At 41.7% G+C, this 24,796-nt stretch overlaps 1 protein-coding gene across 8 annotated transcripts in view; it reads right to left on the bottom strand.

The window, feature by feature from the left end:
* Window positions 1–1,762: 1,762 nt before the first annotated feature.
* MYLK (myosin light chain kinase) overlaps window positions 1,763–24,796 on the bottom strand; it is a 272,240-nt gene continuing 249,206 nt past the window's right edge. For all 8 annotated transcript variants that reach the window (XM_072985155.2, XM_072985164.2, XM_072985149.2 and 5 more), the window contains 7 exons: window positions 24,339–24,556; window positions 20,588–20,711; window positions 13,468–13,620; window positions 9,208–9,331; window positions 8,292–8,421; window positions 6,102–6,233; window positions 1,763–4,416 (listed from right to left, as the gene is read on the bottom strand). In XM_072985155.2, the coding sequence (XP_072841256.2) occupies window positions 4,145–4,416; window positions 6,102–6,233; window positions 8,292–8,421; window positions 9,208–9,331; window positions 13,468–13,620; window positions 20,588–20,711; window positions 24,339–24,556 (1,153 nt within the window). In that variant the 3' untranslated portion in view covers window positions 1,763–4,144. The remainder of the gene's footprint in view (window positions 4,417–6,101; window positions 6,234–8,291; window positions 8,422–9,207; window positions 9,332–13,467; window positions 13,621–20,587; window positions 20,712–24,338; window positions 24,557–24,796) is intronic.

Genomic DNA, 24,796 nt, shown 5'->3' with positions numbered 1-24,796 from the left:
CTGTACTTGTGTTGAACAGGCTGGGACTCCTATGTCATTTCCAATATTTTTTACTACAGATCTCATCATCCTTTGCTACCAATTGGCTAAATGTTTGTCTCGAGGCACAAATATGACCTATAAAGCCCTATAGGACTTGAACCTAGGTCATGTGAATGATGGTAGCTTCCCATACAAGCCCATCTGTTGGAGAGTGTCTACCATCTTCAAAGGCCCATTTAGTGGGGATTTAAGAGAGGACCTTTTTGGTGGCTGTTCCAAGAAAACTCCTTGTCAAGAGAGACCAGGTTTGGCCTCTACCTGCTATCTTTCCAGTGACAGGTAAAGACTTTTTTATTTAAGCAGGCCTTTGGACACAAGATACCTCAAACACTTTTGCTGGTTCCCTTTTTAAAGCTAAGGCCAAGTTTTAGGAAGTGGCCAGCAGTATATTTGCACAGTTAGAACTAGTGCACCATCTGCACCCATTCCTGAAGAGATCTGATTTGGCCACAGTAACACATGCCTTAGCTGCATCCTGGATGGATTACTGCAACATGCTCTACATGGGGCTACATTTGGAAAAGTGTTTGGAAACTTCAGCGGGTCCAAAATGCTGCAGCCAGATTGTTAACTGGGGCTTATTACAGAGATCCCATAAACCCCATTACAGCAGCTTCATGGGCTTCTGTTCTGGGCATAATTAAAAGTGCTGGTTTTAAAAGTGCTTGGTCATAAAACGAGTGTCCTTTTTCTTTTAAATGAAGGACAAATGATGACTAGGGTCATCAGAACACTAAACCACAGAGCAAGAAACATCCTTACCTCCACAGAAGCCAAAAAGAAGGAAGATGGGCATCCCTTAAGGGGTGTGGATATCCAAAATGGGCCTTTAACAAGGCAATGTCCCGACCCAGGAAGACGATGGAACAGTCTGAGACCCAGAGCCGAAGGAAGAACCTGGTCATTCCTTACATGTGTCTGAAAAGCTCAAAAGGATTTTTGGTAAACACCACATACCCATTCACTTCAAACCCACACCCACACACTAAGGCAGAGACTCATCCACCCAAAAGACCGGACACAAAAACACAACAGGGGCAATATAGTGTATGTGGTCCAATGCAAGGAGGAGTGTTTGGAGCTCCACATTGAAGAAACAAAACAACCACTAAACAGGAGAATGGCCCGGCACAGGAGGAGCAATGGCTCAGGACCACAATCATCAGTGTTCCTTCATTTGAAGGGCAAAGGACACTTATTTGATTACCAAGGTGTACTCATTTTAGACTAGAAGATAGATGGTTTGAAAGAGGGGTCAGGGAGCCCATACATGTGCATATAGAAAATCCCTCACTCAACTGGGGTGGAGGCCTTAGATACAATCTATCTCCTGTTTATCATGCTGCCTTTTCATCAGTCCCCAGAAGAATTAGGGACACACACAAGAAAGATCACTGTTAACGACCATCAAGGTCCCATGACAATGGGTGGAGAAAGAAGGACTGTAGAAGTGAGATTATCCCTCACTCCCAGTCCTTTGTCCATCTAATAAGCCTATTCAGACCAGGGAGACTTGAAGCCAATTTGGAGGATATATCAGGGATCTTCTACAAACTCTCCTCAGACTGAAGAAGCTGCTTGGATGAATAGCGAAATGTTTCAAGAAAGAAGTCCAGTTGCCATGACTCAATGTCCAGCTAAAGCAGCAGTCATTATAGACTGGTAACAGAGAGATGCAACTAATCGAACTGAAGAGAACAAATTACAATTTATGCTAGTATGCTTTGTGGTATTTGTTTATTGAGAAATTGTGAGTAACTACAGTTGTAGTGTTCTCATATCTTGCAGCTCATACGGTTTAAGAAACCAGGAAAATATTAGCATACTTTTAATTAAGGTATGCAAAAAATACACCCCATTGTTTTTAACACATTGAAAAATGTGAGAAAATACTTTGTATGCGCTACATAATACTAAAAAATATATAAGTATGTGTGGCAAACTGGAAATTACTGTGTTTTACTAGAAGAAAAATTCTTTATTCATTTTGAAAAGAAAAGACATGCCGATAACCTTAACCTAGCAGAAACAGCAAAAGCAGTTATAAAAAACCCACAGCAACTGTGAGTGAGTTTCATATACAGCATTTTGAAGGGTTGCATTCAAACAGGCCGATGAGCAAAAAGAAGAACACATAATACTAGGTAATATCAAACAATCTAAAGATGATAACAAATACATTTGTTTGAAAGTATACTTAGTTTTCTCCCTCTGCCTTGATGAGCTAAAGAAAGCTTTGTTGTGTATACCTTGTTAAAAAACTGTTAAAATGTTTGCAGCTTACACACAAAGTGGGGAAAAGCCATACAATCAAAATGAGAGTAGACAGGTATTATTTGCCGGACTGCTGTTGATGTTTTACATGTGCGTAAGTTAAATTGCATAATTTATTGTGGCATTTTTTCTCCTAACATAACCAGCATTTCTTTGGTGGTGCATTGCTGTGGTGAGTTATGCAATTTAACTTACAGAGAGGTAAATCACTAACAGAAGTCTGGGAAGCAATTAATTACATATAATGTTTCACAGCCTCTGAACAGCAACTGATTATGAATGAAAAGCAAAACTAACAAATCTGGAAGTATTACATCACTTTAGGAAAGAGGTAATTATTTACTATTAATTCTGCTGATTTTTAACCTTTATTTTATTTCTTACTTTAAGGCATCAGCCTCACAGATATGGAGCAAATCTGTGGGCTTTTTAAAAAAACATTCCAGAGAAGCACTAGGCTCTTTCCTTAGTTACTCCAGCTTTCGGCCTCTTACCAACAAAACAAACTTTTATAATAGCCTAATAAAATTACAAATAGGTTAAAAACCCAAGTTATAGCACACAGGCACTGACTTTATGTAACATATGAGTTTGCAGCAGCACACATGCCAAAACTCTGATTTCTTAATTTAGCTGCAAAATTGCTTTTCTGTATCTAATGTAGTTGTCCAGGCAGGAATTGGCAGTCAGATAAGTAAAATGGAGATCTGATTTTCTATCACTTTTTCTGTCCATGGTAGGTGCAGTGAAAAACTGTTTGGTATCATATCAGGCCATGGTGAGGCATTCAGGAGAAGCCACTGACATGTACAGAATACATTTTCCATGATATTGATGTGAACAACATATATTTGGGGTTTCTAGTGGTTTGCGGAATCCTACGTGCACCAGTCTGCTTTGGTGGAAGACTGACAGAACCTGCTTTTTTCCTCGTGTTAGTAACATGGTGTAAGAACTGGCATTTATGGAAAATGATTCTCAGTGGAGGAGGAGGAAGAATATTCACTGCCCAACTATGACAGAAAGAAATTAATGGAAAAGTTGCCTTTAAATTTATAGACTAGGGCAATTACACTAAACTTGTGAATCACGAAACAGTCCAGAGGAACTGCTTAGATACTGTACAAGCTCAATTAGTTCCCTTTATTTAAGTGATAATTATATTGGTTTAAACATAGGCATTCTGACTTAAAATTACAAATTGTAATGGCTGAATGTAAACTAGTAAAACAGAATGCTTTCATGAAAATTATGAAAGTTGAAATGCTGCTGCAGAAAAAAAACTCCTCACATAACTATTTGCAAATGTTATATGGGGTGGTCACAAATATACACGTACTTATGTTTGGCAAGAGAAGTCAGAGTCAAAGACATACATTTGCATTCAAGCAAGTTCCGCCAATGTCATGGAACATCAACAGGACTTGTGTAACGTGCAGATGTGTTTAAGACAATTGGATCCCAGGTATCACAAGTATTCCATTGTTCTGATTGATAAAACAATTAGTGCACTTAACCAATCCTACTCTCCCGGTCTGTAAGGTCAACAAATCAATTGTTGACTGTGGTTAGAATGGCAGATTGCTTTCATATGGTATATTCACTTTCATTTATTGGGCTATGTAACTGATGCTTCAACTTAAACTAAATCCAAGCACAACAACCACTTAAAGTGCTTGCTAATTTAAGTTAATGCCCATAAATAACACAACCAGGTATCATCTTAGTATGTTGTTGAAACAAACCAAGAACCCATGACTCAATAACACATTTCATGAGCCTCAAAAAGTCTTTAGGTAACTTCTCAAATCTTTCATTCAGTTTTATTTCACTCCTCCTCCTCCTCCTCCTCCTCCTCCTCCTCCTCCTCCTCCTCCTCCTCTCCTTCTTTCCCCATTGTTTCCACAATGAGTTCTGCAGTACAAGTCACTTCTCCAAGGCAGTTGATTGCCTTGCAAGTGTATTTGGCATCATCGTCCCCACAAACTTCAGAAATAGTCAAAGAGCAGTTGCCGTCCTCATCATAGTCTATCTGGAAGTGCCGGGACTCCTTGATAGATTGTTCGTCTTTGTACCAGATCACCTCTGGGTCAGGGTAACCTGGGAAAAGGGTGAAAAAGAACAGATGCCACAAACCAAGCCATTAAAACTATTGTAGTGTTCTTTTCTTTGAAAATCCTTGGCTTGACCCACTAGAGGAAGTAAGTACATTCAGCTGTGTTTACCATAGCAAGTAATGTTAGATGAGAATGTGTTGTGTGTGTGTGTGTATATATATATATATATATATATATATATATATATCCTTGAATGTGATTCTAGCAAAACATGGTGGTGGCAAAGCCATGTACTCCCCCCAGATTCAATCTTTTCTTAGAGCAATTAAGCTTTAAAGAATCCTCCCTTGGGAATCAATGGAAAACTTAGAAGACTCCCACTGGCTCTCATAGAAAGCTTTTTTTCAGTCTTCACTGCTGCTGGAGTGAAGGATGGGAGGCACCTCTGATTGCATGTCAGTTGGTTGGGAAGGCCTATGTGTTGAGGCTGGCTCATGGGCCATCAGTTCTCCACTCCTGCTTTGAAATTGCTTGTCTCCCTTTGTACAGTCCCCTTGGAGACATTGGTGCCTATTTAGCAGATACAGTGGGGTCTCGACTTACGAACTTAATCCGTATTGGAAGGCAGTTCTCAGGTCGAAAAGTTCTTAAGTCGAATCTTCATTTCCCATAGGAATGCATTGAAAACCATTTAATCCGTATCTGCTCTTTTCGTCCATAGAAACTAATGGGAAGCTGCTATTCCGCCTTCTGCCACTAGAGGGGGGTATTTTTTCTTTTTTCCTTTTAACCTAAGATGACTTAGCTTTAAAAAAAAGGGAAAAAGAGAGTTCGTAACTCGAATCTAAGTTCGTAAGTCGAGTCCATATATTCCTATGAGAGCGGTTCGTAAGTCGAAACGTTTGTATGTCGAGCCGTTCGTAAGTCGAGACCCCACTGTATCTGTAATGTGACATGAAAACTAGCCTTTACAGAGGCCCTTTAAAGTGTGTTTTAAGCATTTTAAATGCACATGTTGTTTCAGCTAAACTCAGCCTTTCACTAGATTCATCCTTTCACATGGAGCCATCTATGGCTACACCTATGCTTTTGTGCTCAGCACACTGAACCTATACATTCAGGGAGCTTAAAAGTACAACTGTTTTAAAAGGTGGTTTATTCTAATTTATTTTTATTTTACTCATAGTATGAAGCTATTGGGGACAAATAAGAAACAACTAGGTTTTTTTTTACAACATAGTTAAGGTACATTGGCTACTTGCATTGACATGATTCTTAAATACATGTGTATGGCTTTGAAAAGACTAAGGCTATAATACTACACCCATTTATCTTGCAGAGAGTTCCACTGAATACAATGGGCTTTATAGGTGTGTAAAGGCTTCTGCTATAAAGATATGTCTTTAGGGTACATTTAAGCTTATGCAGTGCACCTGCTTTCTTGGCTCAAACTAAATCTTGTGCTGAAATCCAGAGAAACTCCCTTGAGCACACGCTGAGATTCCTCTGTTCCACTTAACGGAGGTAAATCTATTCATTTCAAAATGTATTCTGCAGTGTGTCTCATGAAGAAGCATTGCTTCTTGAAGTTTAAAGTGGAGGCAATTGACAGATAAGATTTAAATCATCCAAAGGCAAATAATACTGAAGGAGCAATACAGAAAGAAAACTAATGTCAGAGCAGCTAAAAACAAAGCCATCAACAATGCATCTCTGAAAACCGAGTACCTTCAATTTTGCAGTCAAATCTAGCTGCACTGCCTTCCACAACTTCTATATCTTGAATTGTTTTAGAGAAATATGGCTTCACATGGGACCTTTCTTCATCAACTGCTTCCAGGAGACTGTTGGCAGTGTCATCTAGAGGAAGTAAACAATGCTCTGTTAATCTTACAGAGATGCTCCTCTGGTAATGGCTGTGATATCTCACAGTTTAATTATTGCCAAAATATTCCCTCCAATAAATAACCCCACACAAGCTGACAAAGTTCTGCTTTGTGTTATTTTTTTCATGTTAGTTTTTAATGGATTATTTTAATGAAGTACCGAGTCATTGCTTTGCTTGTTTGAGTGGTCAGTCATAAAGAAGCTTACTTGACAGAAAGCTTGAGGTCAGTGGGACGTATTTCTTGGGAGGAATTACTCAGGGATACCGCCTTCAATGCTCACAATCAGATAAACATTTTGACAATGTTGTGACAGGAGTAGGTTCTTCCACCAGTGTCATTCACTTCTATTGGGGAACCTCTTTTTGAGGGGTGAGGAACTGGTGACCCTCCAGATGTTGGCTGGGCCTGATGAGTATTGGAATCCAACAGCATCCAGGCCCTAATATGTACCACAGTTGATTGCTGCCTAGATATGTCTATAGAGCTTGCACACCAATAGTGGCAGGAGTAGAAGGCTGTATTATATACCTGGTTATCAATTCATACTGTACCTTTTCTAGTGATGATAAACTTTCGAAGAATGTGCACACAGCCTTAGTAATAAGGTCAAACCTTTCACCTGCACTGCAGTCCTACAGATCCCTAATCAGATGTGAGCCCCACTGAACTCAGTGATGCTTAGGTAAAGGTAAAGGTTCCCCTTGACATTTAGTCCAGTCGTGTCTGACTCCAGGGCGTGGCGCTCATCCCTGTTTCCAAGCCATAGAGCCAGCATTTGTCTGAAGACAGTTTTCGTGGTCACGTTGCCAGCGTGACTAGACATGGAATACCGTTACCTTCCCACTGAGGTGGTACCTATTTATCTACTCACATTTTTACATGCTTTCAAACTGCTAGGTTGGCAGGAGCTGGGACAAGTGACGGGAGCTCACTCTATCACGTGGGTTTGATCTTACGACTGCTGGTCTTCTGACTTTGCAGCACAGAGGCTTCTGCGGTTTAATCTGTAGTGCCACCACATCCCTCTAACAGCTTACATTATTTTATTTCCTTTATCTGATCTGGAAGCCTTTCACTTAACATACTGCTTCCTCTTCTCTTGGCAATGCAGCTGGCAAGGAGAGTTTTTTTGGCATGAGCCTGATCATCACTAATAATTTTGCTTAAAGAAGGTATCCTTGCCAGGTAACATTGCCAAGAGAAGGGGTATGTTTGCAGACAGAGCACTGTGGTACACAGTCAAAGTCACAGAAAAAGACTGCACCTGAAAATGAGCCATTCAATATACATGATCATAAGCCAGGTAGGAGGTTAGGCACCATTGTTCTGTATTATTTAAGGCGTCTGTGATCCCTCAACTGGATGCCAATTGAAAGCCCACTAGAGGAATATAAAAAAAACAGTCATTTCCTAACTTTCTGCTGTTGTTCCCCAATAATTTGTATTCAAAAGGATACATGTGTGTACCAAGTCCATGACACTTCAAAAAGAGTGTTAAGAATCTTTTGAAGCTTGCCATATTGTTCTCCACTGTCATACAGAGAGTTAAATGCCAGCAAAGAATGCCTTCAAGATGATGGTACAGTAATTCTCCATGTGCTCAGGAGGATATATAAGGTGAACAGCAGGATGGAGACCAAATTGGCCATCTGTGGCCTGTGGGCCACATAGAGGCCCAGGGGCCCAAAGACAGTCCCCATACTCTCACCACCCTGAGATTTAATTTTTCAGTAAAAACAGGGTAGGTGTGCATATATTTTAAGGGAGCCACCCTCCACGGTCCTGAGATAGGTGCTTGTAGACTCCAGTAGACCTCTGGAGATTGCTCACTCCCAATGTTGATACTCAGATACAGCAGTGTGAAAACAATCACAGTGCAGATATAGGCTTCAATATCAATGAATAAACATATAATGTCCTTTAACTTGGGCTTAGCAAGGCTAGGCCCCTCTGCAGATGCCTTGTATCTGCACTCCATTAGAAGTACAGTACCTGATTGTAGTTTCAGACTTTATCAAAATATCTGTACCTTCTGCTTCTGTCTTTTCTGAATTAACAGGACTGGTTGGGGAGCTTGAAGAGGACTTCCTCCCACTGAGGCCAGAAATCATTGCCATAGAGGACAGTCTTCCTATGGCACGAACAGCATTCCCAGTTTTCTGTAATGTAGCAGAGAAATGCTTATGAATCCATTCTCACGATTCCTTATCCCAAGAATGCCAATAAACTGAGAAGCAGGCTGAGAAATCACAGAATTGTGCATAGCCTTTTAGTGCTATAAGAGTCAGTACAGGAGGCCTGGTGGCAAAGAGAGAGGAAGACTGATTCTTCATGAGGATTTCCACCATTGCATTGTCAGGCCAGCCTGCACTACTAGGCAGCTAGGTGAGGGCTTTTTAAATTATTCTTTTTTAAAGACAGCTGCATTTCCCATTCCCAGCCCCAAATTGAGTGCCTTGGTATTCTACATTTTTCAGAATCATCATTTAATGAAGAAATCCTGAGAGATAAATCACCAGGAAAATTCACTCATAATTCAGAATGGCATAATTCTCCCTTCCTATTCCTTAGACTGGTGTTTCTCATAAAAGCAGTGCAATTTCTTCAGCCTTCTTCATTTACCCAAGTGGTCTCAGAGGAAAAAAAAAATATCATGAGATATCTAGCCTAACAACTCAGGAGTTCTTGTGCACAGGCTCTGTGCAAAGAGATGTATATTTTAAAACGCCACCAAGATTATTAATCTGAATTAGTTCAGTCCGTATTTCAGTACTGTGTAGGACATGGAAGGAGAATAAGGCAACCAAGGCTCTATTTACTACGTCCTGCAAAAGGTTTCCTGCAAAGCGGTGCATGTTTCTTTGCAACCAAAGTACTTATGTCCCTCCCCCTCCCCAAATGGAAGACACAAAATCTGCAGCCTGCATTCCTATCCACTATATTACCTGCCATTTTCTTCTAGCCATGTACTTTTTCATCCTGTCTTTGGACAGTTTTTTGGCTTCCATGTGTTTGGTGTCCTTTTGCAACCAAGGATGTTGAAGGCATTGAGAACAATCTAAGCGGTCCCTATAAGTTTAGAGAGAACAAAGTTAAAAGTTGCAGAGCACGTGCAGTTATATTAAGATGTAGACAGGAATGTGTTTGCTACTCTAGTATCACAATGTGGATCATCATTACACAACCTCTTCTAGGCAGCTGGAATCTGGCATGCTCATTTTTTTTTTAATGTGGAAGGCACACATACTCTTTGCAAAGAAAAACACAATGTCCTAGAACCAGTCCATGACACTGCTCACCCTTTCCTACTTTAGGACAATTAATCCGTGATTCAAGAAGCTCTTGTCTATCACTTGATACATGCTTCTCATTTAATCTTCATCCAGTCTACTCTAGATCAGAGGTAGAACCAAATAGAACTTGTAAAAAAAGGGACACTGCATGAGACTTTTGTTGTTGTTGTTGTTGAGATGGTCTTTCATTGTTCCAAGGGTTAACCCACCCACCTCCATCAGGCATTACCAGCTCATCAAATATTTGAGATAAAAGTCCCACTTATCCTATGGCTACCTCTAAGTTTAAGACATTCTACTGTATACTGTAAAACCAGTAGCACTAAATGATGAGGAAAAATCCAAATTCCACAACTGGGCATGTCTAACTATGACAGTAAGTCATGACAATAAGGCTGGTGAGTTTCAGTTGAAAGAGATTACTCCGACTCATTCTAGTCTCCTTCAACCTGGGCTCTCAGCCTGGAATAATTTGGTTGCCATGAGGGATGAAATTTTCTGGGAAAAAGACAGAGAGTGCAGCCCTTCTGATCTAGCATCTTGCCAACACCTATGGTATCTTACTGCACTGGTTATTTGTGGTGGGAGCTGGAAGCCCATTGCTGTGGTAATTTCACTCCTACATGCAGAATCAATTGGTGGAGGGATTCCTGTTCAGCCCTGGGGCTATTTAGCAGGTTCCCAAGTTGCTTACCATCTATATAAAGCAGCAGGGTGAACTCAGCAGAGGTTGAGAGAGGATGCTACCAATGCACTTATCATATCCAATTCTATTTTTGTCTGTCAAAGTCAAGGTATGCAGGTGCTCCCTTGATGCAGTAAGGGGTTGGATTATGGCCAGTAAACTGGAGCTGACTTTTAACAAGATGAGGACTCTGACTGTTCTTGATTCTCAAGTCTGGGAAATGGGTAAAGGACTGGTTCTGAATGGGGTTCGATTTCCCCTAAACCTTGGATCTATCACTGTTCCTAGAGACCTATCTGGACTTAGAATCTTTAAGATGATTCAGTTGGCTCAGCAATAACTATTTCTGGACAGTTATAACCTGGCCACATAACTTTAGACAACGGTAACTTCCCATTTAGATTTCTGCAACAAACCCTGTATTAAACTATCCTTAAATATATTAGTGCAAACTGCTGAAGCTAGTCTGCTGGCAGGAACATCATACATAAGCTATATAATATACATTTGTAAGGAACTGCACTGGGTGCAGATATGGTTCTGTTCTCAAATGCCCATGTTTAACATGTTAGTTATGATGTTTAAGGCACTGAACAGTTTGGGAACTTGATATATGAGGCAGTGCCTCTTCCTGTATATACCTGATCAAGTATTAAGGGAGCTTTCCTCTGTTTAACACCTCTGGAAGTGACCCGTTGCATTTAGATGCAACAGAGATTCTTCTCATCTGTGGCTCTCCAATTAAGGAATGCTGTTCCCCGGGGTCTGGCTGGCCTCTGTGGTGGCCTAATTTCAGCACCACGCTAAGATCTGACTATTTGATCAAGTGTTTATGTTTTATTGACCATAACTCAATTGTGATTTATTCTTCTCAGTTTGGGATTTTTTAAAAAAATTCAATGTACTCTGCCCTAAGATACATTGATAGAGGATGGCTTTGTTGTTGTTATGTGCTGTCAGATTGCCTCCAACTTATGGCAATCCTATGGATGAGTGACGTTCAAAATGTCCTGTCATTGACAGCCCTGCTCCACTCTAGCAAATTCAGGCTGTGACTTCCTTTATGGAGTCAACCCATCTCATATTTTGCTTCCCTCTTTTCTTGGCAGCTAGAAATATTTAATGGTTTAGAAATGTTTAAATTACCGTATTTTTCGCTCCATAAGACGCACCTTTCCACAAGACGCACCAAATTTTTAGGAGAAGAAAACAGGAAAAAAATAATTAGTTTTCTTCTCCTAAAAATTGGTGAGCCTTATGGAGAGGTCCATCTTATGTAACACACCCTAGGACCCTTTGGAGGCTCACCCTGTCCCCCGGGGGTCAGAGGGGGCAACATTGCCAGTTTCTGGGACTCTGCTGAAGCTTCCCAAGCCTCAAAAGAGTCTGAGAAGCTGGTGATACCCCCCCCGGCCCAGCGGGGGGGGGCAGGGTGAGTCTCTAAAGGGTCCTAGGGTGTGTTCCAGGACCCTTTAGAGACTCTCCCTGCCCCCCTCAGGGGTCAGAGGGGGCAAAATCACCACCTTCTGGGACTCTTCAGAGGCTTCCCAAGCCTCAAAAGATTCCCAAAAACTGACGATTTTGCTGGTGCTGGCCCCATGCAGGGGTGGGAGGAGCGTGCCAAGTATCCTGGGAGGCTCCCTCGGACCCTTGCCAGGCTCCCTCCCACCCCCCCACGGGGCCAGGGGGGGTAAAATCGCCAGCTTCTGGGAGTGTTTGGAGGCTCCCCAAGCTTCCAAACACTCCCAGAACCTGGCGATTTCGCCAGGGCTGGCCCTGTGGGGGGTGGGGGTGGGGGGAGCCTGGCAAGGGTCCTGGGAGGCTCCCTTGGACCCTTGCCAGGCTCCCTCCCACCCCCCCACGGGGCCAGGGGGGGGTAAAATCGCCAGCTTCTGGGAGTGTTTGGAAGCTCCCCAAGCTTCCAAACACTCCCAGAACCTGGCGATTTCGCTGGCCCCGTGGGGGGGTGGGAGGAGCCTGGCAAGGGTCCTGGGAGGCTCCCTTGGACCCTTGCCACGCTCCCTCCCACCCCCCCCACGGGGCCAGGGGGGGGTAAAATCGCCAGCTTCTGGGAGTGTTTGGAGGCTCCCCAAGCTTCCAAACACTCCCAGAACCTGGCGATTTCGCCAGGGCTGGCCCCGTGGGGGGGTGGGAGGAGCCTGGCAAGGGTCCTGGGAGGCTCCCTTGGACCCTTGCCACGCTCCCTCCCACCCCCCCATGGAGCCAGGGGGGGTAAAATCGCCAGCTTCTGGGAGTGTTTGGAGGCTCCCCAAGCTTCCAAACACTCCCAGAACCTGGTGATTTCGCCAGGGCTGGCCCCGTGGGGGGGGTGGGAGGAGCCTGGCAAGGGTCCTGGGAGGCTCCCTTGGACCCTTGCCACGCTCCCTCCCACCCCCCCACGGGGCCAGGGGGGGTAAAATCGCCAGCTTCTGGGAGTGTTTGGAGGCTCCCCAAGCTTCCAAACACTCCCAGAACCTGGCAATTTCGCCAGGGCTGGCCCCGTGGGTGGGTGGGAGGAGCGTCACAAGGGTCTGAGTGAGCTTTCAAAGACCCTTGCGACGCTCCCCCCCACCTGGAAGCCGGCGATTTCGCCGGCGCTGGCCCCGTGGGGGGTGGGGGAGCCTTGCAAGGGTCCTGGAAGGCTCACCCGGACCCTTGCGACGCCCCCCCCACGGGGCAAGCAGCGATGAAATTGTGCCTTTGTTCCATTAGACGCACGGACTTCCTGCCCCACATTTTGGGAGGGAAAAAGTGTGTCTTATGGAGCAAAGTAATTTTTAAAATCACCAAGGAGTACAAGATAGGTGATATTCACCAATGATAATGATAATAGTTTGCCCTAAAACATAACTTTATATATGGTATTCTTCATGAAATGTAAGCACTCATGAATTAGTAAAATAGTCAAATTAATGTAATTTGACTATTCAAATTACATTCAAATTACATTATTCCTCTTGTTCTTCAATACTGGGTAAGAACTGGACATAAACTATTTCTCCACATTAGTTGCTTGTCATTGAAAATTCCATGGTGATGGTGATGAATAGCAATGTAGATGAATAACAGGGATTAGTATTATAGTAAGAGGTAATTTATCAACACTGTAACTTAACATTTTAAAACCTTTTAGTATGTTAGGAACGATCTTTACCTACAATTTTTCAATTACACAATGTTATGCAATATTAGTAATTAGTAAGGCATTGTATATGGAAGAGCTTTACTTCATGTCTTTCTTTAGAAGGTTGCTGATGAAATCCTTGGCATCATCTGAGATCTCATCAAAAGCTTCATCATCAAAATCCCAGGTGGCTGAGGTAACATTGGCTAAGGTTTCATTGTCATTGTCACCCATGAAAGGAGAAAGCCCACTGACCCTGAGAGTTAAAATAAAAACAAGGTGTGTCAGAATTAACAAAGATAAGAGTTGATACCATCTTAGGAAAAGATGTAAGGTATATTATTAGCACATTGATATATCCAATAGATGAGATCCCAGAAAGTTGAACAAGCTGGTCAACCAAATACATATACAAAAGAAGGCACTCAGGGATGAGCATAGGTTTTTTTGTGTACAGATTACACAAACAAAGAGTATATGCAGGAAGCAACCCACTGTATATTTCTTTACATCCAAATGTACTGGAGTGCAAAGGGAAAAAAAATCTAAGTAACTGAAACCTAGCTTCTTGAGATGGAAGTAGAATTTTGCTTCTCTGAAGGCATTGTTTTGTCTTCTTCCAGCTCCATCCAGTGCTTTTACCAGCCATTTCCCTACCGGAGCTGGCGGACTTTGTCTCCACGGCGATGTTGAGATTCCCAGAGCTACTGGTTCTGGGTGATTTCAATATTCATGCGGAGGCAGAGACTTCTGGGCCAGCTCTTGAGTTCTTGGAAGCCATGGCTTCCTTGATCATGTCCCAACATGTCAATCTAAGTATTCACTCTTTTCAGTGTGTTTAAAATCTGGCAAACTAGTAGACAAATTCTATTATTTCGCCACAAGAGGGAACCAATAAACTGATACAATCCCAGGAAAGAAGAAATGTGTTTTTATGACAGTGTAATCTTTTTAATTCAAATTCTATACACTTCACTTGGACTTTTCTCACAAAGGAATGAAATAATTTAGTACATTGACAAACTCACGTTAGGCCATAACTGTGGCAAGTCAATAATACACAGTCTAAGCAGAATTAATGTTTATTTAGTGCGAAAGGGTATCAGACAGGATGGCCATGAAGCCTATGCTACAGAAGACAATTCTCTGCTTGAAACATTGTCAGAGAACAGAAGAGCTGTCTGGTCCAAATCTGGCTGAAAGATAACCATAGCCAAGGCTATCAGGGTAATTAAGAAGTTGCCTCTGGGCGCTTAGGGGCCAGACAACACTAAGGAAACACACATATCACCCACACAGAATCTTCCTCAGTATGCTTAATAAATGTTTTCTACACATAAGACTATGCCATAAGCAATGGAGATGTTATGCTGGTTCTCAGGGATACGGTATACACAAAGTATTCAACCATATATTTTAGTGAATATGTGCTGTTGTGGGAATTGAATTAATCTGAAGATTATATTCAAGCAGGATGAAAAATATATCTATATCCTTTCTCAATTCAGCTACGTTGTGTTGTCCTTAACACAACTAAGGGTGCAAAAATGCAGGGAATACTACAGGTTTTGGCTGGCTGATTCACATATTTTCTGTTGATCACTGATGCAAAGGAAAATGTGAATCAACCCAGACTCCCCCCTCCCTGCAGTTTTCTCCTCTACCACTGCAGCTTCTACTTTTTTGGGGGGGGAAATCACATTGGTTCAGATGATGTGATCAATTGATCTGATGCAGAAAAATATGGAAGCTTCCCTCCCCCCCCCCCGATTCAGCTCTCCTATGCTGGATCTTTGCAAATAATACTACAGATCCAAACACTTACTGCAGATCTAGCTACACCTGTGTTTCAAAATAAGTGTGTGTGTGTGGGAAATCCTGGACTGGATCTTTGCAAATGATATCCTTTATTTCTTTTTTAAAATAGCTTGGTGCCAGTGCTGAAGTGCTAGAGCACCTAGATGGTGGGAGAGTGAAACAGAGAGCAAGCAAAGGAAATGGCCAGAAAATCAGTACTCTCTCCTTGTTTGTACTTTATTACAGCGTATTAAATAGCTCTCCTGAAACTATGCCACTTGATGGGCTACAAGACAACTAAATTAACAAACTGCAAACAAAGCTTTCTTTTCTCTCCCTGTGTGGCAAGTTAATTCAAATTGACCTGGGGAAACCTGAACTCCCCAGTGCAATTTCACAGCAAGCGAATGCACATTCTCCTCACTGTGTAGCACCCTAACTGCCATTGGGAGAGTAGACCTTAACATTGACTAGATACTGGGGGAATTTAAATTACTGTATAAGAGTTTCTACCAGCATGAAAAGAATGGATTGCTATTATTGAAAGAGGTCAAATTAGCACAGTAGGTAAGGTAACTAGTAAAGAGCAATTCCATGACTTAACAGGTCATGATGTACAACACCATGACTGTACAACAAAGTTGAACAATATTCCATAAAAATTGTATTTTCCCACCAGTATTTCTACAGCGTTTGAGTGGATCCAGAGAAAGTTCTTCTCAGTAACTGTGCTTAAGCCTCAAAACACCCATCCTAGGATGATCTTCCTTGCCCCCTCTTGGATAGGCTTTAGAGATTACACAACGTTTTTTTTAAAATGCATATTTGACCTACTAAGCTTCTAAGCCTATAATATTTTATTTGAATGATGCCTGCTCTTTACCTTACATTTGCTAATAGGACTGCCAGTATAGCAGCTTCCCACTCCCCAGATTTCAGGGCCAAAACCTTTTATCCCTTTTGAATATGCCGTGGAACTGAATGCCCAGGTAACTGTCCCACAGCATAAGAGACAAAGCAGGTTTATTTTTAAAAAGTATTGCCGTGAATACATTTCTAGGGAAAATATTAGTGCTTAAAAAAATATTGGGGATGAATCCAAAATCCAGAAAGAACGAACCCTGGAACATAACAACAAAATTTATCTGTAGAGTGTCTTCATTTTTTACCACAGATTTTCTTGGCTCAGTTTTCTGATATATACTTTATCTACTGGCCATATAAAGGAATAATGGAACAGTATTTTGATAAATCATGGAAACTATTTCCTTTCTGCAGTGCTGAAGTCAAAGTGACAAAGATTAGTAGCATCTGCTAAAAAGAAAGTATTGTGGAGTTGAAGCTATGCAGTTCCTATTAAAACCTGGAGTTGTTTATTGGAAAGGTTTTTCCAGGTACTCAGACAATGCATCCTCCTGGCAAGGAAACCTTAGCCTCTTACAGATTCCATTTTTATAGCAGCAGAAGAAAGTTATGTATCACTATCAGCAGTGTCATAGTGAAAGCCAGGCAAGACACCCTACCATCAGAACTGCACAATCTCAAGGGAAAAGGCTGGTTAGACAAGTACCACCTGAGAATGCTTGAGCACTGCCAAAAGGTATGAGAAAACCTAGGACCTACCTAGGTGGCCTCTTCATTTATTTGATCATTGACCTGAATCTAACATCATGTTAGTGGGGGGAAAATCAGTGTGTCAGCAGAATGATGTTGACTTTCTCTTTTGTACTTGTGATCCCTAGATGTGTGGCTAGTTGTTTAGAAGAGGTTGTGGGAAGTGAGAGCTGGACCATAAAGAAAGCTGACTGCCGAAGAATTGATGCCTTTGAATTGTGGTGCTGGAAGAGACTCTTGAGAGTCCCCTGGACTGCAAGGAGAACAAACCTATCAATTCTAAAGGAAATCAACCCTGAGTGCTCACTGGAAGGACAGATCCTGAAGCTGAGGCTCCAGTACTTTGGCCATCTCATGAGAAGAGAAGACTCCCTGGAAAAGACCTTGATGTTGGGAAAGAGTGAAGGCAAGAGGAGAAGGGGACGACAGAGGATGAGATGGTTGGACAGTGTCACCGAAGCAACCAACATGAATCTGACCCAACTCTGGGAGGCAGTGGAAGATAGGAGGGCCTGGCGTGCTCTGGTCCATGGGGTCACGAAGAGTCGGACACGACTAAACGACTAAATGAAACGAAACAATGGGAAATAGAGTAAGTAAAGGATTAAAAGTCTGACCAAAGGGTTGTTGTCTGGAAAAACCTCTACTGATCAATCATCTGGATTAGACAAGATATACCTCACAAAGAGCAAACAGTCTGTACAAATGTCAGGAACACCCTGTAATAAAGTGGAACATTTTACAAGCGGTAAACTGACTGCAACAAATTGATAAACAATGAAGAAAGAAAGCATGTGAAGAAGACGTGATGTGGAAGCAATGATGAAATTGGAGGCTTCCTAAAGTTGTAAAGAGTGTAAAAGAAGGGGTGCAGTTCTTGTTTTGAGAGATGTCCTACAAGGATAAAAATGGAGCCCTGTTTCTCTCACCACACCTTTATCTGGCCTAGCCATCTAGATAGTGGGATATGTAAGCATGAATGTTGGAGTGAATGGACGTGCATATGATTTCTGAGTACTCAGATAAACTAGTTAGCACTGGAAATCTAACTGGTCGCTGTGGCATTCTTTTTTTTCCCTGTGTAATACCTCAATAAGCAGCTGCAGAAAATCTAGAAGGAATTTATCACATAGTCACACAATCAGTTGTGCAAAGATTTTAAGTTTATGAAACTGGAAGCATGATTAGATTTCCCTTTGTACACATTCTGGATCAAACATTATTGGCACTAGTGGAAATGACATGACTAAATGCTGGCTAGAATGACCTCTCTCTCTCTCTCTCTCTGTCTGTCTCTGGGTGCCATCTGAGGGTGTGCCTAGACAGGGAGGAACACCAGATGAAATTGGTTTGCTCCACAGTTTTCAAAAACCATGTCCCTGGTAGCTTCTGCTGCTGAAATAACTCTAGCCAGCCAAACCAGGAAGATAAATTTCCCCACTGCAAGGGCTCACACCGTACATCCCCATTGGTACAACTTTGCCTGGAATCACAGATCAACCCTATTAATGCTGCCTTCTTCCTCATCCTTTCCCTTCTGTCACTCTCCCATTATCCCTTCTCTCAGGTCATCTACTGCAACTATCAGCTACCAGAGCTTTAAGTACACATGACAGGAAGAATAAAGCCCCATTTTCCATATGAAAACAGTAAAATTTGTGTTTCCATATGGCGAGGAAGTATAACATTCATATCCCTTCACTGTACTACTTGGGCACTGGTTTTTTTTAACTTTTAACTTTTGAAGCAACATAGGGCTGCACATTTTAGTATCCTAGTAAAATGGACTACATTTCTCCATTTTGTCTGGTTTCCAGTGAAGCTCTCCGATCACATAAGAAGGCTAGGGATGGTTGGGGTGGGGGAGAAACAAGAAGTTGTTAATAAGAGGCAGAAAACATTGACTAGCTTGGTCAATTTCATCAGCATCTCAGGAAGGCTTTTTGCAAGAAAGTGTTTGGGGGGGGCGGGAAGGGAGAGAAATGGATAAGAGGTTGCTACAAGTGGGCAACAAACATTGACCAGCCTGCTCAACTGCATCTGCATCTCAGCACTTTCCCACCAAGGCAAGAAGGCAGGGGGAGGGGAGAATAAACAGACAGTGACTAACTTATCTGGCTGCCAGTGAAACTTTCCCATCAGGGCTAGGTGGGAAAGTGGCCGCAGTACTCATCTGACAATGTGCTAAACTTGACAAGCATATTTGTGGGGAAAAAAGTAGAAAAACTACAGTATTCAGAGGAGAGACAGTGGGTGCTCACTGGAAACAAAAAGACAAGAATATCATTGAAAAAAGTGCTAGCTTCCACACAATTAACTTTATACAGTATCATGTAGGTGCAAAAAAAATATCATTTTGAACTGCCTGATATTTTGCAATGTAGTCACATTCTCAGTTGCTGAAGTTGACAGTTCAGTTCTTAAAAAACCCACAACAACATTCACCATGTAAAGGGGTGTAAATGAAAAGGTCATTAAGCTAAAGCGGGTATTAGAAAGCCAAACAAGAGAAATACTTTAATAATTAGTACTGTATTAACAATGAAATTTTCAGTAAGGACATTATCATACAGAGATTATAAAATAGGGTATCCTCCATTACACTGATACTGAACATTGTTAATATTTTACTCAGCGTGCATAGTAGTCATAAAAAAAACCACATTCATGCAGAAAAATTAATGAAAACAGAAACATGCCATGAAATGCAAATAAAAACATTCAAACAAAATTCAATGAATAAAAAGTTAACCACAGCTTAGAACTGTGGCTAGATCATAAACTGTGCTGGCCAGTGCGATGGAAGTCTGCCTCCCTTTCCTCCTGTGCATCCAAAAAACTAGCTCCTGAAGGAGTATCAAGCCACTGAGAGTTTTGGAAGTGGAGGGACTCAAAGTGGATGAGGGATTGGCGATGTGGATTCTGAACAGAATTTGGAAAATGCTAATAAAATAGAGGGGCATAGATTATGTATACAGCACTGGTAATTGAGAGGGCGTGAAGATCCAAAACTCTGCTGTAACATCTAATGTCTCACTGCAGACTCCAGATCTTATATATTCTAATATATTTGGCACAGGGCATTACTTTATAGATACTGGTATTGTTGTTGTTTAGTCGTTTAGTCGTGTCCGGCTCTTCGTGACTCCATGGACCAGAGCACGCCAGGTCCTCCTGTCTTCCACTGCCTCCCGGAGTTGGGTCAAATTCATGTTGGTAGCTTCGATGACCCTGTCCAACCATCTCATCCTCTGTCATCCCCTTCTCCTCCTGCCTTCACACTTTCCCATAGACAACAAAAGAAAATCAACATTAAAATGAGAGAAATAACTGGAAGTTCTTCCTTTGGCTCAAAGAATTGGGAAAGGCTACATTACACAATAGCATGGGCAAAATAATACAGCTTACAAATTTTGGAAATTCTTTATCCTTTCCACAAATCTCCAAGCAACAAGGTGAAACAGTACTTAACAGCAGAATTCTAGGAAGCAATGAGAGGACTTGTGAATGGATATCTCTTGAGGAATACATTGAAGCTTTGGGTACAGAATAAGTGAAAATACAACATTATTTGGTTCATGAATGTCACATTAACATGCCAATGGTCCAGATTTATTTACATATTCTGTGGTGTTTCAAATAAAAAGAGGATTTGAAGGAAGAGCTGGGGTGTTGGGGAAAGTACAATCCAGAGCCTCTTGCATATGCTCTCATTTACTGTACTATATACAGAAACTTAGGAATGCAAGTAAGGAGTGTTAGTGTGCATGTGTATGTAAATTCAAGATCAATATACACAGCAGATGACTTACAAGATGTAGCAGATGACTCCTATGCTCCACATGTCTGTAGCATACCCAATAGGCTCATAGTTTATAACTTCTGGAGCCACAAACTCTGGTGTCCCAAAAAGGACCTTCAGAGAACCTGCATTTTCTGTCAAACACAAGGAAAGAAAATACTGAGTGTTAGCATAGAAAACAATCCCATTTTCTGGTATTTCATTTCCAGCGACACTTCCTTCACTGTACAGTACTGTGCAGGTTTAAGCACACTATTTTCTTCAAGAGGTTTGGAGGTTAGGTGAGGGCAAGAGACCATCTGGACCCCATAGGGAACTTCAAAGTCAAGAGGTCTATGACAATAAACTAAAGAGTTGCGTGGCCGCATTATGTCCTTCCAGATGCTGCCTGATTGTTAGATCCAACCAACACAGCTGGTAGGGACTGATGGTGGGAATTACAGTCCAACAACCAGAAGGCCTCACGTTTGGCCACCTTTTCCACACACCATTTTGCTTCTCAATAATTCTGAGGTAGTGAACTTGAATGGTTCTAGATTCTTCCCCCTGCGGCTCAGATTTCAGAGGAATTAGAATTTGGGCTTTCCCCCAATACCAATCAGCAAATAACATACATATCAAAAATTATGGGTCCATTTGTTCAAACATACTTGAATATATGTGTGTGTGTGTGCACAAGGATAGAGAACGTCCAGCCCCCACTACCTCTGATCACTGGCCAGGCGGGCTGAGGCTGATGGAAGTCAGTGCGATAACATCTGGAAACTAACAGATTTATAACCGCTGGTATAGTGGCATATATGTCTGTAGGTAGGTGGGGCTTGTTAGCCATGGAAGGCAGCCCGTCTAGGAGAAGGAAAACTCTGATTTTAAACCTCCACTGCCCTGTGGCTATATCCACTCATGGAAAAGGCTTCAGGAGTTAACCTCAAGGCAAAATCCGGAGCTGGAGTCCCGAAGGCAGTTCGTGTCGTTCTGCCCAACTCCTGCGACGTTGCTGGAGCCAGTTGTATTGGCCCTTGCCTTTTCATTGGAATAGTTCAGCGACATGGAGAGGGGGGATTTGCTGCTTGGGTAACAGCCTATCCTCCATATTATTTTACCCAGGCTTTGTGTTCTGGAGAGGACACTTCTTGATACAGAGCATCTTACCATAGTCTCTCGAGACTGAAGGATGCCTATGCTACGCCTGTTTCTGAGTCAAATCAATGCTACCTAGTTAACCTTAATACATTCCCCCCCCCCATTTCTTAAGAGTGTCATCGGGCAACACCAACCTTTTCTGATTTTTAAACCAAGCCCTCCCTCCCTTTATATGTTAGGATCTTCAGACTACGAAATAAGTCTTTTTCTGTTTAACAGCAGACTTGGAGACCCCCATTTTCCCAGCCTAAGACACGGCAAGTGATGTAATTCAGCCTGTAACAAAGGCAAAAGTGAGCTCTTCATTCCCATCCACCTATGGCAAAACTACCAACTGTTTTTAGAAGATGACACTTCTAGTACACCATGCAGAACAAATCAATTTCTGATATTTATTTATTTATTTCTTATTTTAAAAATGTTTCAGCAAGTCACCCCACACAAGGAAAAAGCTCTGCACTCCTCAGATGTGTAGTTCGAAACATACCAAAAAAGGTCAGGAAAAAATATCTTGCTCCATCTTTGACATTCCCTGGCAAAACAGGACACCTAATTACTTGCAGAAACTGACCACAAAAGGATTGCTGGTCTCAACTAATTGAAATGACATCAAAGCTTGGGGAGTTTAGCTGTACTAGACATTTATTATTAGTAGTAATGGTGACAATACAAGGAGAAGGAAATAAAGATTTGAGTTTGGAGAGGACAAATTCATAGCCCTTTCTCCATTATCATACCCCTGGAATATTTGAAATGAATGGACTGCACAATTTCTGCTTTTAACAAGCCAGGATCAGAACCTGTGCATAGGGATGTAGCAAAATGTGAGAATTAGTATAGAATAGTGCAGTGATTCCAAACCTTGGGTCCCCAGATGTTCTTGGACCAAAACTCCCAGGAGCCTTCACTACTAGGTGTGCTGACCATGATTTTTGGGAATTGTAGTGTAAGAACATCTGGGGACTCAAGGTTGAGAACCACTGGAATGGTGGTTAGACTGTCAGGATTCTGAGTGGTGGGGGAAGATCCAAATTCAAGTTCTCCCTCAACAAGAAGCAAGCTTCCCATCTGAAACTACTGATAGATAAAATGGAATATAGAAGAGATGGGCAGCATCTGGCCTTCCAGGTGTTAAGCGGCTCTTTCTATCATCAGTCACTACTTGCTGTGTTGACAGGAGCTCACAGATGTTGCATTTGAGGAACATTTGGTGGAACATAACATGTCCACACTGATAGAGAGGCCTGTTTACTGATATGCGCAACCAGGTTAATATCCTTGGCTTGCTTTACCTTTCAAATAAGGGTTCAAATAGTCTTAGCTTAACTGACTTCACAGGACAGAGTAGGTGGAACAATAATATTAATGTATTCGCAAAGGCTTTCACGGCCGGGATCTAATGGTTGTTGTGGGTTTTTCAGGCTCTTTCGCTTTGTTCTGAAGGTTCTTCTTTCTAACGTTTCACCAGTCTCTGTGGCCGGCATCTTCAGAGGACAGCACTCTGTGCTCTGGTGTAGTTGCACTCCCAAACCAACTACACCAGAGCACAGAGTGCTGTCCTCTGAAGATGCCGGCCACAGAGACTGGTGAAACGTTAGGAAGAACAACCTTCAGAACACGGCCAAAGAGCCCGAAAAACCCACAACAACCAATAGTATTAATGTTCAGATTTCTATTCACTGCTATATTTCTTTATGAATTATATGTCCTGTGTCATTTTGTTGTAAGACATCTTCATTAGAACTGGTGGAAAGTTCAGAGGTTAGGTATCTGGCTGTGGAGCCAGAGGTTGGGAGTTTGATTCCCCATAGTGCCTCAATGATCCGTATGGTCCCTTCCAACCTTGCAATTCTAAAATGATGATGATTTGGGGATCTAGCCCTTTATTTTCAGTCCATTCTAATTCTGGCTGTGTTCCTCATTCTGCTCATTATGTGATCATGTATGATTTTTTAAAAAAAATGTGCACAAAATTGAGAGCATAAATATATATTTAAACAAGCATATATTTTTTACTGTAGTGGTTAGTATCCATTTGGCAATGCATATTTAAATTGACATGATACATCACAGTGGAAAATGGCTATTTATTAATGAAGTCCTGGGCATGCACCTGATTGCATGATGAGACAGGCAACCAGGAACACAAACAGCACCTTTAAGGGATTTCACTTAAGCAAGCATCAGTTTTGGTTTGCACTGGAGTTCACAAAGAACTGTGAACTTTGTATACCTAACAACAACAACAACAACAACAAAAATCCTCATTTGAACTTGCTTTATTCTGTCCCTTCCCCATATATCTCATTTTGCCTGCTGAAGCCTAATGTGACAGTCCCCATTGGTGAATAAGAACAGTGATGGCCCAGAGTAAAACTTTCATCATGCAGCTCTGGAATCTCAGGATATGCAAATCTAAATGAATGGGGGAGATCCAAAACGCAGGACTCTGTAGCTTTCTAGCAAGCTTTGAGCATCATGCAAACTACACAAGAGGAAAGACATGCCAGTTTTGAATGAAATGAAATAGTCCTGAGGACTTGAGATATCTTCACATGATAAAAATTATTCATCAAGTTGCCCACTCTTCTTTTAGATAAACTCAGGGGTATTTTTACCTAGTCGTCGTGCAAGTCCAAAGTCAATCAACTTGATTCTTGTACCCGTCTTGTTGACACACATAATATTTTCAGGCTTCAAATCCAAATGAACAATCCCCTGTTTATGAATGTACTGTACACCTTCTGAGATCTGCTTCATGTATTTAATGCACTCTCTCTCTGTTAGCTCAAAATCCTCATCAATGATTCTCTCAAAGAGCTCCCCGCCAGAAACACTAAAAAAAATAAATAAATAAAAAGAGAGTTTCTTATGGATTTTAACTTTTAGATACATTGTCTTGCATAATGCAGTGAAGAGACATACATAAACTAGAGCAGTGCTTTAATGTCAAAAGGTCCTCCCACCCAATATGCATGCATATATATAGGAATGAAACTGTACAATATCCATAAATCCATAAACTCCAGTGTAAAAAAAGAATTAAACATAAACAGCAGCGTTAAGAGACTTAAAG

The sequence above is a fragment of the Pogona vitticeps genome, chromosome 1 (genome assembly GCF_051106095.1).
Source record: "Pogona vitticeps strain Pit_001003342236 chromosome 1, PviZW2.1, whole genome shotgun sequence".
Lineage (NCBI taxonomy): Eukaryota > Metazoa > Chordata > Lepidosauria > Squamata > Agamidae > Pogona > Pogona vitticeps.
This window is presented reverse-complemented; position numbering and strand designations above follow the sequence as displayed.